The 17,423-nt window shown below is 39.3% G+C and overlaps 2 protein-coding genes across 3 annotated transcripts; one reads left to right on the forward strand and one right to left on the reverse strand.

Annotated features, from left to right (window-relative positions):
- The first annotated feature begins 1,908 nt into the window (after window positions 1-1,908).
- LOC127660507 (transmembrane protein 72-like) lies at window positions 1,909-7,136 on the forward strand. 2 transcript variants are annotated; one of them, XM_052150789.1, is made up of 5 exons: window positions 1,909-2,209; window positions 4,703-4,769; window positions 5,691-5,762; window positions 5,885-6,024; window positions 6,410-7,136. In XM_052150789.1, exons 1-5 carry the CDS (start codon window positions 2,140-2,142, stop codon window positions 6,694-6,696), a joined length of 636 nt encoding a protein of 211 aa, XP_052006749.1. In that variant the 5' UTR covers window positions 1,909-2,139; the 3' UTR covers window positions 6,697-7,136. The 2 variants fall into 2 exon arrangements, with proteins under 2 accessions (XP_052006749.1, XP_052006748.1); XM_052150788.1 differs by having other exon boundaries at window positions 6,287-7,132.
- A 1,854-nt stretch (window positions 7,137-8,990) lies between these two features.
- On the reverse strand, window positions 8,991-12,208 carry cxcl18a.1 (chemokine (C-X-C motif) ligand 18a, duplicate 1). The gene is made up of 4 exons (XM_052150796.1): window positions 12,035-12,208; window positions 11,792-11,924; window positions 10,686-10,763; window positions 8,991-9,238 (listed from the first exon to the last, which is right to left on the reverse strand). Exons 1-4 carry the CDS (start codon window positions 12,105-12,107, stop codon window positions 9,157-9,159), a joined length of 366 nt encoding a protein of 121 aa, XP_052006756.1. The 5' UTR covers window positions 12,108-12,208; the 3' UTR covers window positions 8,991-9,156.
- Between the last annotated feature and the right edge of the window lie 5,215 nt (window positions 12,209-17,423).

Below are 17,423 nucleotides of genomic sequence, written 5' to 3' on the forward strand. Positions count from 1 at the left end.
ATGGGAGTTGTAAATTAGAGCAAATCTCTCCATGTGTTTGCCAAGACAGCCTATTTCACTCTGTGCTGATATATAGTACATAATGATGTGTCCTCCAGGGCCTCACTTAACTGAGAAATGATAATTTTTTTTCTGTTTACGGGTCCTCAATTGTCCCCTGAATGTTCACGTCACATAAACCTTTAGAATTTACAGTTTGCACCTGCAATATGTTTCCATTTACTCTCATATCTCCTATGTTCTACATATTTATGAACATTCATGATATATTTTCCCAAAGGATGACTAGACAGACTTGGTATTTGTCCATGGGGATTCAGAACAGAGGAAGTTATGATTCGGTTTGTCTCTTTGATAGACCATTAATTTCTCTAAAATTGCATGGCACTACATGTTCACATCAATCGCATTTAAGGAATAGTTCATCCAAAAATTTACATTTTCTCATGATTTACTTTCTTTCTTCTGCAGAACACAAACAAAGATTTTTAGAAGAATATCTCAGCTCTGAAGGTCCATACAATGCAAGTGAATGATGGCCAGAATTTTGAAGGTCCAAAAAGAACATAAAGGCAGCATAAATGCAATCCTTATGACTCCAGTAGTTTAATCCATGTCTTCAGAAGTTATCCAATTGGTATTAGGTGAGAGCATATAAAAATTATTTCATATAACTTCAATAATGTACATCTTGCCACTGCAGTCTCTAGACACGATCATGAGTAATGTAATCAAGCTTGAAATCATGATCGCCAAGGAGACTGCTGATGTCTAGATTTATAGTGAAAAAGGAGTTACATTTTCACCTGTTCTCTCTTAGAACCGATTGTATTACTTCAGAAGACATTGGTTAAACCACTGGAGTCTTTTGGATTACTTTTATGCTGCCTTTATGTGCTTTTGGTGCATCAAAGTTTTGGTACTTCAAAGTTTTGATCAACATTCACTAGCATTGTATGGACCCACAGAGCTGAAATATTCTTCTAAAAATATTCTTTTGTGTTCTGCAGAAGAACAAAATGTCATACACATCTGGGATCATCTGTAAATGATGAAAGAATTATTGGGTGAACTATTCCTTTCATGTCATTTATACATTCTTGTTATTTAACTTGGCACCCTGGCATTGTAATCTATCATTCTTCTCAGTTTTATTAGAAACTTAAACAATATCAGACAGTATATTAAAATAATGGGATGTATAAACTAGAGTAATTCCAACATATATTGAAATCGTAAATTAAATGTTGTACAATTGTAGTCACATGTATTGATCACATTTATTTACATGGATCCTCACTGTGTCATGATGTCGTGATGGTGCACTATGGTTCTAATCAATTGTGATCTGTTATGACTCAGAAAAGTCTGACCTTTGACACAGGTAACTAAAGACTGGAAGAGATGGTGTCTGTTCAGTGTGTCTGCTGTGGAATGATTAACATATGTCTTGTGTCAGGATCAGACTCTATAAGTACTGCTACATGCAGCAGACCTACTTTCTCTACCATAAATCAAATAGTTCAGAGCAGGGCTTGTCTGCCAGACATTTGTGACTCTCTCCATTTAAATTTACTTGTGGCAAGGGCATTTTTGATTAATTGGCTGAAGGTAATTTAATTTGAAAGTGTCCCTCAGCAGCTGTAAAAGGGTTGCAGGGTAAAATACCTCCTCTTAAAGGTCATACACTCACAACCTGTAAGAGTTCTAGGTGTGTGTGTGTGTGTGTGTGTGTGTGTGCGCGCCCTCAGGGAACATGCCTCATTCATACTCATAGTCTCTCCTGCTACTTAGTCAGGTAAACTTTAACTTTATTATAATGTTTTTCATTGGGCCTTTCTTGTTTTATCCCCTCACCTTGAGCACCTCCACTCAAGGTGAGGGGATAAAACAGGAATGTAGCAGGAACTAACAGAGGGTGGTCAGTGTTTGGGTTTTAGTTTTTATGTTAGGCTGATTACTAAGGTGAAAGCTTCACTGGGAACTAGCCTACAGCACCCACCAGCTCAGGCAAGAAGATTACCGACCATGGGGCCATAGTGGCACTGGCTCTACTGCCATACTTACACACATATTTAAAGTTTAACTTGGCTATCAAAAACGAGACGTTCCTAAAGTAGAAGTCCTTTCATTTTGGCCATGAAAGGCTCAGCTGTATGGGTTATGGTGGAATATACTTGCCGAGTTCTTGGCATCTCGACTGCTGCAGGTAGGATTGTGTCTTTTGTATCGGTTTGTAGGCCATTGTTTCACAGAAGGTGCCATGAATACATTTCTTTAAAGGTAACTTTGACATTTAATACCTTTGTTTATGGGATGTGTATTTTGGGCTCATTACCAATTTTCATGAACATACTGACCTGCATCAAAATAAGGACAGGAATGACAAATTTGTTCGGATGTTTTTGAAATGCCCGTTCTAAATGAAAATGGAGGGTAGTCTCGTAAATGTACACAAATATTCTCCTCATGTCCAGTTAACCGGAGTCTAGGTGGATTACAGACCACTAGCAGACAACAGTTACATAAAACGTATGGCAATGCTGCACTCTTTATCCAAATGGTACTCTGTTGAGAATAATTACTTTAATTAAGATGAGGAATTACTGCCTTACACTTGCCCAGACTAGAGAATTGTTTGAATAAAGTAAAATTATATGGGACATGTGATACACTGTATACTGTATGTGGGCTTAAAGTTTAATATTTATTTAATGATAAATTAGATTATAGGACAACAAATAGATCTTCTGTATTTTCTAATACTTTGTAAGGTTATTTTGGCTGTTCATTGAGCGTGCATTGCCAATTTTTTTATATTGACCAATATTGAGTACTGTAGTAGGTGCTCTGGTTGAAAGGGTTGACATTGAGTATTTTTATGTTGTTTGAAAAAACTTTTAATTATGAGAATGTTTTAATTTTCTTATTTTTTTGTGGATGTTAAATTCATAACTATTTCCATTTCAAAACATTTAAAAACAAAACGGATTCCTTTACTTATTACTTGTAAATTACAATATTTATATTAAATAAATAAATATGAATGTTAATCATTACTATAATATTAATACTAATTATATAAATATTACTATGTTTGAAAAGTATTGTTCAGTGTGTGATATGTTTTTATGCAATTTTCATAACATGGCATTCACTCGTTTAGATTGTATTTTCATTACATGATAAAAAATAAATATTTATTTTTAATAAAAGGTGCAATATGTAAAGATTTTCATGTAATATTCCCCTTTTTTTTTGTGCCAATGTGTGAACAGCTTGTAACGCTATTTAAAAAAAAAACTTCCTAGGTTGCCTATTAAAGCCTGTAGACTGATTTCAATGCGAAGGGAGCGGGTCGGTTTTGCAGAGAAAATCCAAAGGATGTGACATTTATGCGCACTCCCGAGAACCTCGCCTCAGTAATAGCTTCTTTTCCGCTATTGAACAGCGTCAACAGACAGTCTGCAACACTAGGTAACGTTATCTTAGAGATGGAATCCAGCAAACGTCCAGCTCATAGCACAACACCGACTCCTACACAAACTCAGAGTAAGCCAAAAAAATTAATTTTATCTACTAAATACTGTCTGGCTAAACGGGACTGTGATTGTGGTCGAGCGAAAACTAGAGTGAACATCGGCAGGGCATTTAATTCCTGGAGGGACCTTCGTTTGATTTGGGAATCAAAACCGACCCTGAATTGGAGCTCTTCTTATGGGACAGGTAATCTTACATAACTGCAAATCATGTGAAATATAGTGCCATAAGAATTAAGCTGTGTAATTTTAGCTAATTTGATCCTGCCTGCTAACGCTGCCAAATTGACTACCTTGCTTTGTAACTTTCAAATAATTTCAACAATCTTCTCTTTATACTAAAAGTCAGGTGTACAGGATCAATTTAAGCAAATACGCTTGTTTTTTTCGTAGTACAATATATAACATACAAAACAATAGAGTAACATAACAGTGCAGTGCAACAGTAAACTGTCTGGTATAGTTCGGTAGAATGTAGCTGTATGTGTGTATCAGTATGCTATGTTAGCTGATAAGTAGTTTTAGTTTAGTCTCAAAGTTTTTATTAAAACAATCATAACTGTGTAATTTTAATTAAGTTACCTCATCTGTCAGCATGATGCTGGTGAATCACGTTCAGTCTCTTTGTATGTTACATCATTGTTTTGGCCTATGCTTGCTGGCTCACTTCCCTATGGAGTATGTTTACGAGCACGAGCAACAGGTAGCTGGCTGCAGTTCACTTAACGGCCACAGGTGTCATTAATAACAAGGGTTTCTGAATCTTACATACTGCACCTTTAAGTATCTGATCCACAGATTTGAAGATTTTAAAAATGTTTAGACATTTCACCAATTAGCTAGTTTTTTATTCACAGAGAACTTGTATTATTCTTTTAAAGCTAGATAGACAGATAGAGAGAGAGAGAGAGAGAGAGAGAGAGAGAGAGAGAGAGAGAGAGAGAGAGAGAGAGAGAGAGACAGACAGACAGACAATTCGTTTAGTTAGATTGTACACTGCATGCACACCACAACAATAGGGGGGTTTTGTAAATTTGACGTCAAGCTAAGTGGGGCAAACCTGACATCTAGTGGCCAGATTACTAATTGCACCAGATAATTTAAAGATCTTGCGTTAAATTCTGTAAGTGTGTGTTTATGTTGTCCTCTCTATTGTGTTTCAGTACTTTGTGCTGTGGGCATAGAGACTCTGACAGAGGGGGAGTTCAAAAGCCTGGCCGTATATCTCCTGTGAGTATTAAAATGGGCTGCTGTAGAAGATAAAACACCTTTCATAAATACTCTACACTTCCTGTCACATGTTTGTCTTTTTCCTGCAGTGATTTTCTAAAATGAGTTTAGTAGAGATATGGAAGATAATATATCATTTCGAAGAAAACAAGCAAGTGTTCTAATGTACTACTGTTTGTGTGCATTTGCAATGTTTCTTAAACTAGGGCAATGGTAAATTGTATTTCTGTTCATTTGTGTTTGGGTGGCAGTGATCTCTCTTTGTTTTGGCACTCTTTCAATTTATTTGTTAGAACCTACCTTTAGGCTACATGCCAAAGGCACACTCAAATTCAGGGCTTATCAGAGTTGATTTATAGGGTGGTGTATTCTGAGGCACTTGACATTATTCATCATGAATGAAAAGTTGTGTACAACATCACAATCAGTTTATTGTAGTGGCTGCACTACATTTGGTGATATCCTTAAGTAACGCAAACAAACAAACCACAGATCAGGCCCAATAGGAATATACATGGTCATTGAAGTCCACTGTCATTCCATTTCCAACTGATTGGCTATAAATGTCCTCCTCTAGGGAATTACACACAGATGGAGGCAAGTCCCCAATTATCTGATCTGTCTGGGTTCAGAGCCAAACCAGAAAGGTTCTGCATGAACAACAGGGCAATATTTTCACTGGAAAGTGGTTGTGCACATGTGTGAACATGAGAATACAATAAAGTGACTTGAAATACAAGATCATAACTGCTTTATGATTACTAACTTCATGAAAGCATTAAGAGGAACAAACAAAGTATTGTTCTGTGTCTCTCTTCTTGAGTTGTTCGGATACTAATACCTTTCCAATAACAAGACATTTTTAACAAGCATTTCTTAACCACTGCAATTCATTATTAATCCTGTGTGTATTCTCAACAGGTTCTCCTCTGTGGTGATAATGCTTTTTGAAGTTTCCTATTTCATTGATGCTCTGTTGGCAATGTGCCTCCCGTACGTTCTACCAAATTATATTGTTTGTTACTGTAGATCTAAGTAAAAATATCTGTGGTAGTACTTTGATTTTAGTCATTGCATTTTAGTAATTTGTGTCTTCTTTCCGTTTTTGCTTTTAGTTGTCCACCCACTTGGAAGTTCTTCATTGTTTGGAAGAAGATGGCTAAAGTTGGGGGGTTCCAGAAATTTCTATACTACACAATGATGTCCGTGATGTGTTTCCTGCATCCAGTGCTTGTATGGCATGCAGTAATACCAGGTGATTGGCTTTATTTAGTCATAACTGTCATTAATAGTTTGCTGTTGCTATTTAAGGTGAAGTGAATAATTGTTTTATTTAAATAATTTCTCCAATCCCAGCTTAATTAATAGAGACAACTACATAGAAGCCATTCGTGGTTGACTCCACCAAAGAGATTTAAACATTGTTGCTCTGTGGCACTAAACTGTGTCTGTAAAATGCATTAAAAGAAGATCATAAACAGACGTGAATTAATAACCTATTGCATATTCCTTTACAGGAATTATGTTGCTAGTGACTGGATTCTTTAACTTCATACTGAGCAAAAATAAAAAGTTAGATCCACCTAAAGACCGCAGTGCATCTTATGGTGACCCAGCAATGTCTTCTGTCTGTGTCACAGATATGGGGGATACTGAACAGACATTTTCTTTCTTCCACATCACCTCGGGCAAAAGAGCATCTTTTTTCCATAGCAATAGCCAAATATTCGGCCCAACAGACAGTGCCCAGTCAATGCTTGGGCAGGACCAGTCAGCGAAGAGTGCACAGCGCAAGAAAAGACAAACAGACACAAGAAATGTGCACTTCATTGAGAGTTTCAGACAGGATGATAATGAGATGGAAGAATACCATGAGATGGAACCAGAAGAGACTATGTCAGATAAAGCACCAATGATTAGACTGTAAATGTTAACTTGGGTTATAAATGTATTCGGGCACTTTCATGTCAACAAACAGATTTCAGATTTCAACTTTTTTCTTTATCTTTTATGAAGGTCTCATGTAAACTGAATTGGAAACTTCATTATTTATTTCATAATTTATTTTTTACTTCAACCTTTTTGGTCATTTGAAATGCCTTTTATGTATATATTTTACCTTATCCAGACTTTCAATATTAAACTGTGAAAATCCATCATAAAAATGCAAATTATTACATGTTCAAACCTATGATAATCTTAAAATAAACATAAACCATTTTAGTATTTATTGTGTAAAAATGAATTTTAAATTGTCTTCTAAAATTATGACTTTCCCACAATTGTGTGTCCTTTCCTGACCACACCAATCAATTTTGTCCCTAATATATATATATATATATATATATATATATATATATATATATATATATATAAACATTTTTTTTTTTTTTTTTCAAAAGTTAGTGCACTTGTTTACCAAGTCAGCAAAAGTGTCAGTGAAGAGCATGCTTGACATGAAATTTGAGAAAGTGTTGTTTGAAGAAAACAGAAAATTCAAGGTAAATGTAACTTGTGAGCCGAATATTTTTATTGACCATTATTTCCAATAAAAATGTAATTTTGCAAAATTATGCAAAAAGTGTGAAATGTTTTATATTGTATATTTAGTATACATCTCCTGTGGTGTGAAAATATTTTAACAAGACATTACTTTCTAGAAGTTAACAGTTGAAGAAACACACATCATTAGTACTGTATCAGGCATATGTTGCATTAGACCACACCTCTACAGGGTGCACCATGGCAATAGTTTAACAGGTATTCCCTTTAAATATCACAGTAATTAAACAGAGGCACTGAACCTATTCAAAAAATCAACAACATACCTTACACATTTTGAAGAGCAATAGACTGTATTACACAACAACATTTGAACACTGAACGCATTTACAAGCATGTTCTAACACGATTATGCTTAACCGACAAAGCGTAAAGGCCACTTCGTTGAATATGCATACCATGTAACCACCATACTCCGTGTTCTTACCGGCTCATCCTATGTGTGCACATGTTGAGCACATGCCTCTTCATGGTTTGACGTCAAAAGTAGAATAACACGATAATTCCAAATGTCATTTAAAACGGATTTCTTGCCTTGTCAGATTTGTTAAAAAAAAGCTGATTTAGATATTATCAGCATATTGGTGTACATGTAAACTAACTTTCTGATAAAAGTCATCTCTTTAGTTGTATTACAGTATGTAACATTAAAGGGTTAGTTCACACAGTGGTTAAATCTACAATATCTTCAGAAGCCAGATGATAAGTGTGGGTGAGAAACAGATGAATATTTAAGTCCTTTTTTACTATAAAGTCTCCATCCCAGACTCCCAGCCCAGTAGGTGGCGACATGCATGAAGAATGTGACTCCAAAAACAAAGCAAGAAGAAAGTGAAAGTGGAGGTTTATAGTAAAAAAAATATTCTTAAATATAATTCTGTTTCTCTATGTAGGCCAATAATGTAATGTGTCCCTTATGATGGAAGCAAAGAAGCAAACAAATAACAAATAAATAGTCATATTCCAAATCTGTTCAACTTCTGCAAAACAGGGGTTAAGGGCTCTCTGTAAAGCTTTAATTGCTTTATTGCGAATGGTGGTTGATATATTGCTGCAGATGAGAGCCACAGCTGGTTTGCCGTAATTGACTGGTTGGGCAGTGCTGGTCAGGGTGTAATTTGTTTAAGCAGGAGGAGAGCATCTCCATAAACATGACCGCTTGTTTTAAAATCATTCTTGTGTAAAAAAATATTTCTGGACCAGTAGAACGTAATTATTTTTCTTGAAAGCCACATAAGCCGTTTATATATATATATATATATATATATATATATATATATATATATATATATATATCATTTATGAGAATGGTCATGGACAGAGGTTAGTTCATCGAATATTCTTTTCTTCCACTGAGTATGAAAATACTTGGCTTTTAGCTGATTGCATTTCCCCCCATATCTGGAGCTGGCTTGTCCTTTAATATTGAGTAAAGTTATTATTAAAAACGAATCTTTAACCAAGATACAAGATGGATTATTTATACATACAAAAGGACAGAGAAATACACTGAGGGGCTTAGAATATTCTTATTTTTTCTTGGGTCTAATTTTATTAATAGTGATTTATTTAGATTTGGTTAATGTTCCAGATTGCTTATAAAATGAAATGAAAATGAAACCCATCCGATTCAATACAGAAAGGCTACAAAAACTCAGGATTGTATCATGTTTTATTAGAAAATAACAGTACAAAATATATACACGTGCCATCAAAATATACATATCTATTTGTGCACATAAAGGATTGGCAGGATAAATGAAAATGGACAAAATGACAATGACAAAAGGTAAACAGCCTTTCTACACAGGAAAGGCAAGGATTGCTAATGCTTCTTTTGCTTTTTTGGTCCTTTCTTCCTCTGGAGCTTCAAACAGACCTTCTTGTGCTGTGTTTTAGATTTAATCCTGGACAATGGAATAATGAAGGCATTTCATTACATCAACAGTTCACAAAGCTGAGCAAGCAAAAATGTTATCTAATCATCTAATGACCCTGAGTCTTGCAATTTCCCAACACTAAATCTATGCATGACATTAATGTCAACGTCAACACATAAGATCAACTGGGGAACAGATTTATCCTGATTCGACCATCTCTGAAAACAGCAACTGCATAGAGGCTACATTTGTTTCTACATAGATGGTGTTTAATATAACAATCCTTTTTCTAACAGTTGTTTCAATTATGTGTTAAAAGTATCACATTAAAAGTATCACATTACTACTTCGGAACACTGCCCATATTATTTAAAGTCTGAATATCCATGAAATAATATGCATTAGAGCTTTTGGAAATTCTTTGACTTTTGTAGCTACATTATCACATGGGGAGTTGGTTTGTTGATTCTGAAAGTTCCAGTACCCTTGGATTGGCCACATTATGCCTCAACTAGTCGTGACATCTCCTCTCATACATTTTTTGAATTGGCTTCAATGTATTTATCTTGACCTGAGGCCCGAGTTGAAGCTTGTTGTGTAAGCAATGTGGGAGAACTGGGTTCAGATCCTGTGTTCAAACAAGGAATAATCATATTTGCATAATCACTGACAAGCATGATTTGGAAGTTACATTTTCCCCAATAACATTACATTTATATATGAAAAGATTCAATAATCCTGTACATCTGAGCAACTACTTGACCATTTATGAGACACTTAAATCTGTGTGATTTTAAACATGGACAAATTGAGTTAATTCAAATTTTCATATTTATGAATTCATGAAAAGAATAATAATGATAGATTATCCTGTTTGCTAATAATATTTTAGAGAGCTATTGTTAATCCAGACTAAACTCACAGTGAAATAAGAAACAGTACGTTGACTTCGATGTTTGTTTACTGAAATTGGAAATTCTGCCCCCAGTGGCCAAAGTGGTAAGTGCTGTTCGGCGTATGGGCAGGAGTGAGCCAATTTCCATTTTCTGGGTGACATGTCCACAGAGGGGTACCAAAAGCTAATTATTTTGTAGCTCTACAGGATGTAATATAATTGGAATGCATTTAATGAACTTTACCCCACAGCCCAAACCCCAAACCTAAACATCAAAGGATTAAAAATGTAATGTGAGGGGGAAAATGCAACCTCGAAATTGCAATCGTCACTGATTATGCAAATTTATTACTACCTAGTTTCAATGCAGCATGCAAGTACTGGTCTCCCACACTGCAGATGCAACTCACTTTCAGTCGTGCCACAAGGGAAGCTAAACAAGCTTGAAACGATGGAAAAATATCTGATGAGAGATGCCACTTGTCAGTGAGTTGGTATAATGTGGTGGATCATAGGGAACTGGAACATTGTGAAACAACATGCCGACTTCCCGTGTGTTCATGTTTGTTGTTCACATACCTCTTCCAGCAACTTTGCAGTCTTTTCCCCTGCTTGGAATCTGGGTTTAAACAAGCTTGTTTACTTGACAGCCAGAGTCTGTGAAGGAGATTGGCATATTTTGAGATTTGTGCAAAGAAACCAGTGTAAGCTATATAATACGGCAACTTTTGATCAGAGGGATCAACCCCTCCCTAGAAAGCTCACTTGAACTTAAAATTAATTGTTCAAAATTCACATGTATTTCTATGTATGTGGAACGGGTGCATACAATTATGTATTGTCCACACATAGCATGTAAAAGTGCTTTTACTAAGGCAAGGTAAGCTTTAGATATAGATCAAGTCATAGCAGCTCTAATATTTCCAGAAGTTTCCAAGAAAGAGTTGAAATTTCAGTCAAATTGAGTGGCATACAGAATCATGCCCACTCATGCCCAGATAGGAATGAGCTGAATCCAGAATGATTACTATATTATTCATTTTCCCATGACCATGCTTTAGGGTTCACATCACATAAATCCACCTCACTCGTGATTATGACATGTCTCAACAAGATACAGTATATTGTGTAATATTCTCTCATGCTTTTAACAATAAAACAAATAGCAAAATGTCCAGTAGGGATGTAATTGCACATTAATTAGACTTAATGTTCTACAATAAAGTACTGAGTTTACTAGAATAATACTAGATATGATTGAAAGCAGTGGCGTCATGCACCTATAATTTTTGAGGGAGTATGCATTTCAATGACATGTCAAAACTCGGCCTCACATATTTTTTTAAATAAACTAATTTTTAATTTTTAATATGAACTCCTTGAGTGAAATTAGGGTGGTTAGATGATAGAGAATTTTCAGTTTAATGCACGTGATCTGTAGAATGTGCAATACAATTGGACTGGACACCTTTGGACATGATTTCTACTACAGCATTTCAGCAAGTTAATTATCAAAGATAGCAATATAAATAATAAAATTTTAGATTTACACTATATTTGTATTTTTATTATTATTATTTTTTTTAAGTTGCATTCAAAATCCACTTGGCTCATACATCTGAAGGAAATTGTTCCCAGTTCTCAGTTTGGCCATGATGCTTCGGATCGGAATGTTATATACTCACATGATTTGAACCTTGTTGCACAGAGGATCGTTTTCTATAATTGTGTAGTTTGTGATTTTTCTCCATTGCACAGACCCAGTCTCTTCAATACACTGACATTTTTCTCGGATGGTTATAGCCGCAGTTCTTTTATCTAAAGACAAAGCCAGAAACATAAAGCCATGTTGCCCACATGACCAGCATGACCTGAAATATATGAACACTACTGATAAATGCGTTTGATGTTTTTAAGCACTACTGTACCTGTGATGATGTTTGAGCAGACTAAGAGCATGAGCAGTAGGCTGACACTTGCTTGCAGTGTCCTGAAATACATTTTTCCAAATCTGTGTCACTCGCAAGAATGTCTTTCTTAGTCTGTCTGTACTTGAGTGTGCACAGTGTTGTCCTCTTTCTCCCTTACTTTCCCTCGTTTCTCTGCTTCCTGTATTGCCACAATAAGTAGAAGTCACATGATTTCCCGAAACACTTTGAGACAGAAGTGATTTCACAACACCTGTATTCATGTTGTATGGGCTTGTATTTCTTTTTTGTGAAGCTAGTGTTTGTTTTATCAGTGTTTATGGTTCAGAAAAATTTCTTTTGATTGCATTGGCGTAGGTTATTGGTACACACTTCATTATACTTCAGGGTTTCCACACAATTGACCATTTAATTTTCATGATATTTTCCATGACTTTTCCAGTTGTTTGTGATTACAGGATAAAGACTTCTAAAAATAATTATTATAAAGATTGCACTCACAAAAGTATATTTTAGTCGATGAAACTTTTTAGAGCTGAAAATAACTAGAAAATGTCTCGGGTTACATGTGTAACCCTTGTTCCCTGAAAAAAGCGGAACGAGATGCTGCGCTGCTAAGCGCTACGGGGAACAACTCTAGCTGTGAACCGAGCTGAAATAGTGTGTGTAACACGTCAATGAACATTGACTGGAATTTATAGCCTCGGCTGATGTAATCATTAGATGCACCTGTGGCCAGGCTATAAATGGATACGTCACCAGGTGTCGTCAGATACTTCTTTTTGAAGAGCAGTCCTGGGAAGTCCCAGTGCGGCAAAGCAGCGCAGCATCTCGTTCCGATTTTTTCAGGGAACAAGGTTTACACATGTAACCCGAGACGTTCCCTTTACAAAAAGCTTCACTTTGATGCTGCGCTGCTAAGCGCTATGGGGAACGCAATACCCACGCCGCCGCACTCGGGGCTGTCCGGACCCCTACGGTTGTGCAGTGTACTCACAAAAACGCGAGAGGTCTCAGACATGAGCTTGAGATGTCGACTCAAGGGCATAAGAGCCCGGAGTAGCATAAACATCTAAACCATTAAATTTTGATGAATGTGTGCGGAGAGGACCAGCCTGCCGCATCATAAACTTGTTCAGGCATGAGCTGAGATGTCGACTCAAGGGCATAAGAGCCCGGAGTAGCAAAGCATCTAACCCATAAAGTTTGATGAATGTGTGAAGAGAACCCTGTCGCAACACAAACTTGTCATAAAAACTGATGAATGTGAGCGGAAAGGACCAGCCTGCCGCATCACAAACTTGTTCAGGCATGAGCTGAGATGTCGACTCAAGGGCATAAGAGCCCGGAGTAGCAAAGCATCTAACCCATAAAGTTCGATGAATGTGTGCGAAGAGAACCCTATCGCAACACAAACTTGTCATAAAAACTGATGAATGTGAGCGGAGAGGACCAGACTGCTGCATCACAAACTTGTTCAGGCATGAGCTGAGGTGTCGACTCAAGGGCATAAGAGCCCGGAGTAGCAAAGCATCTAACCCATAAAGTTTGATGAATGTGTGCGAAGAGAACCCTATCGCAACACAAACTTGTCATAAAAACTGATGAATGTGAGCGGAGAGGACCAGCCTGCCGCATCACAAACTTGTTTAGGCATGGGCTGAGATGTCGACTCAAGGGCATAAGAGCCCGGAGTGCAGAACATCCAAACTAAAAAAGTCCAATGAATGTGTGTGGAGAGGACAACCTGCCGCATCACAAACTTGTTTAGGCATCGGCTGAGATGTCGACTCAAGGACATAAGAGCCCGGAGTAGCAAAGCATCTAGCCCATAAAGTTTGATGAATGTGTGCGGAAAGGACAACCTGCTGCATCACAAACTTGCTGCAGAGGGAGACCTCTAGCCAAGGTTTTAGAGGAGGAGAGCCCTCTGGTAGAGTGCGCCCTGAAACCTACTGGTGAAGCTTGACCGCGCGCCTCGTAGGCCCGGGCAATAATGAGGATGCCTCTTTGAGGGCACCCCACCCATCAAGCCGTGGCAAACCGCAGTGGCCACATAGAACCTGGCAGTGGCGAGGCAAGTGCCCGCTGACATTTCTTTCTACAGAAAATCCAGAACTGAAGCAAACTGGCAATTAGCTGGTTCTGTAATAAGAACTTTAGTAGAAGGAAACGCATGCAGGCGCATTTGCGTTACTACGTTCAGTCCTCCCGAGGGGGAGGGGGGGACTGGGCGACTCGGGGAGAAGTAGAGGAGACATTGCGCTATCAACAGAGGCGAAGAGGTCCTCTTCTGCCCTGTAAAATCTACCCAGATCAGTTCCAAGTGGAAAAAGCCTGGCATTGAAAAAGGTCACGATAACCTCAGGAGAGAGCCCTGTGTCCCTCAGTTGGTACCCTTAGGGGCCAAACATGAAAGATTCCACAATTTGGGGCAGGGATGAAATATTGCCCTGTGCCTGAGATAGAAGATCCTTCCTGTTCGGAATCGCCCAAGGCGAGCCGTCGAGGGAAGAGATTATCTCCGAGAACGAAGCCCTGTTCGGCCAATGCGGTGCTATCAGTAAGAGGCAAAAACCCTTGCTGGCGAACTCTGGGCAACTACTACCTTAGGGTGGAGTTCTTAACTCCCCCGTTGGTATTTTCTGTCTGGACCGTAAATCTGCTCCCATATACGGGCATCCAGGGATATAACTGACCTGAGTGACAGGAGCTTGCCCTGGGCCCTAGGGAGAACCCAACGTGTCAGAAATACAGCTGATAAGAACGTGGGTCTCCTTGATGATTTATGTAAGAGGCTACCGCTGTATTGTCCACCCGCACCAAGACATGGCAGCCTCAGGAGGAGGTATTTCAGGGCCAGAAATACAGCCATCAACCCGAGACAGTGACTGTGACAACCAAGCTGACGACCCTCCTATCCCCTTAAGCTGGATCGACCACTTAAGGCCGCTACCCGCACCATCAGGGAGGCGTCTGTTGTTAGCAGCCTGCGACAACAAGACGCACTCTAGAGTGGGACCCAAGGCAGAAAACCGGGTCTGAACCACATAGAAAGGGAACGAAGCCTGAGGCGCGTAACCCTATTTAGCCTAGGGGTTTTGGCCCTTGGAAGAAATCCCCTGGCTTTTGGCCACAACAAAAACGGTCCAGAGCAGAAGGTCCAGAGGGATCACCGTGGACGCGTTCGCCCTGAGACCTGGAAATCGTTGATACTGATAACAGTGCAACCTTGACCTAGCCTGACTTTGCTCAGGGTGATCTGAATGGACTCAATACTAGCGGGAGACAGTTGTGCCCACATTGTGATTGAACTCCATACGATGCCCCGATAGACAGTGTTCTGAGTGGGAGAGAGGACGCTTTTCTTGGCGTTGAGCCTCAACCCCAGAGAAACAGATGAGCTAAGACGATGTCCCTGTGCTGAACTGCCAGTTCCTGGAACTGCGCTAGGATTAGCCAGTCGTCTACATAATTCAGAATGCAGATGCCCCGGAGTCGCAAGGAGCCAGCGCTACATCATGCATTGTGAATGTGCGGGTAAAAAGGGCTAGGCTGAGTGAAAGAACCTGACCCTGGAAGACTTCGCCCCCAGAAGTGAACCTCAGGAACTTTCCATGTTGTGGCAGAACTTCTAAATGAAGTATAGAAGTGCGTCATAATATCAAAGGTGACCAGCCAAACGAGTTGTAGGGCTTGAGACACGACCGTCTTGACAGGCATCATCTTGGACTTGAACACCCACGGGTAGTTCAAGCTTTAAGATCTAAGCCAGATGCCACCCCTCACCCTCCATGGGAAACAGGAAGTATTTAGTGTAATAACCTAACTCTCTCTCTGGAAGGGGAACACATACCATGGCCCCTTTAACCAGGAGATTGAGTTTTTTGTTTTTACAAAAAAGAAATCCGGTTTACGGTAGTGAGAACACGCCGTTGAAACACGGAAAAGCGGCGAGTGAATTAAATCCTGACGCCCTTATAAGACCCACAGAAAAGAATATATCCGGCAGAAGTTTCCACGCTGCCAGGATCTCTGAGATGGGTATTATATTTTAACACTTCCTGTTGAGGGTTGTCGGGTGTTTCAGCGCCCTGAATAAAATGCAGGAACAGCTAAAACACCCAATTTTGACGGAAGCCTCTGCAACCCGAAACATCAAGAGGTGGCGGGAATGGAGGGGCTTCGAGGGGGTACCGGAGGGGTGAAGTGAAGCACGCGCCCCGTCCCGAGGGGAGCTACCCCCTAATCTAGGCGCAAGTCCGTCAGGGTTTTCTCTTACTAGAAATTATAGCCCTGAGGTCTTGCTTTGGGGGCTGGTGAGGGAGGCGAGACTGTCCCCAATCCCTGGGAGGAGGAGCACGACTCGCCATGCTTTGCTTTTGAGCCCCCGTTCAGACAGGACTGAGGCGGGTCTGAGGCTTGCTTGTCAAGCGCAGAACCCACACTCAGGTCGTCCGGGGGGTCATTCTGGTTCGCCTGTAAAACAGCATGGTGTGCAGAGCAGCACCAGCCTGACCTGCTGCTTGATAAGCCCTTCCCACTAAAGTGGAGGATGTCCTACAAGGCTTTGAGGGGAGAGAGGGCTTCTTAAGTGACGATGCCGAGCCCGGTGAGAGATAGCCCGCAAGCGTCTCTTCGACCGGCGGCATCACTGAATACCCCCGTGCCTCAGCACCCACGATGGTCGAATATAATGACGTCGAGGGTATGTGAACACGGGAAGAAAAAAAATATATACAGTGAGGAAAATAAGTATTTGAACACCCTGCTATTTTGCAAGTTCTCCCACTTGGAAATCATGGAGGGGTCTGAAATTGTCATCGTAGGTGCATGTCCACTGTGAGAGACATAATCTAAAAAAAAAAATCCAGAAATCACAATGTATGATTTTTTAACTATTTATTTGTATGATACAGCTGCAAATACGTATTTGAACACCTGTCTATCAGCTAGAATTCTGACCCTCAAAGACCTGTTAGTCTGCCTTTAAAATGTCCACCTCCACTCCATTTATTATCCTAAATTAGATGCACCTGTTTGAGGTCGTTAGCTGCATAAAGACACCTGTCCACCCCATACAATCAGTAAGAATCCAACTACTAACATGGCCAAGACCAAAGAGCTGTCCAAAGACACTAGAGACAAAATTGTACACCTCCACAAGGCTGGAAAGGGCTACGGGAAATTGCCAAGCAGCTTGGTGAAAAAAGGTCCACTGTTGGAGCAATCATTAGAAAATGGAAGAAGCTAAACATGACTGTCAATCTCCCTCGGATTGGGGCTCCATGCAAGATCTCACCTCGTGGGGTCTCAATGATCCTAAGAAAGGTGAGAAATCAGCCCAGAACTACACGGGAGGAGCTGGTCAATGACCTGAAAAGAGCTG

This window comes from Xyrauchen texanus, chromosome 20 (genome assembly GCF_025860055.1).
Source record: "Xyrauchen texanus isolate HMW12.3.18 chromosome 20, RBS_HiC_50CHRs, whole genome shotgun sequence".
In the NCBI taxonomy this organism is placed as follows: Eukaryota; Metazoa; Chordata; class Actinopteri; order Cypriniformes; family Catostomidae; genus Xyrauchen; species Xyrauchen texanus.

Coding starts and splice junctions, on each gene's coding strand:
- LOC127660507 (XM_052150788.1), top strand. CDS start 2,140: ATGAAAGGCTCAGCTGTATGGGTTATGGTGGAATATACTTGCCGAGTT. Junction 4,770..5,690: donor AGCCTGGCCGTATATCTCCT/GTGAGTATTAAA, acceptor TATTCTCAACAG/GTTCTCCTCTGTGGTGATAA. Junction 6,025..6,286: donor ATGGCATGCAGTAATACCAG/GTGATTGGCTTT, acceptor ATTCCTTTACAG/GAATTATGTTGCTAGTGACT.
- cxcl18a.1 (XM_052150796.1), bottom strand. CDS start 12,107: ATGTATTTCAGGACACTGCAAGCAAGTGTCAGCCTACTGCTCATGCTC. Junction 10,764..11,791: donor TGCAACAAGGTTCAAATCAT/GTGAGTATATAA, acceptor TCTCCTTCACAG/ACTCTGGCTGTCAAGTAAAC. Junction 9,239..10,685: donor CTGCAAAGTTGCTGGAAGAG/GTATGTGAACAA, acceptor TCCATTGTCCAG/GATTAAATCTAAAACACAGC.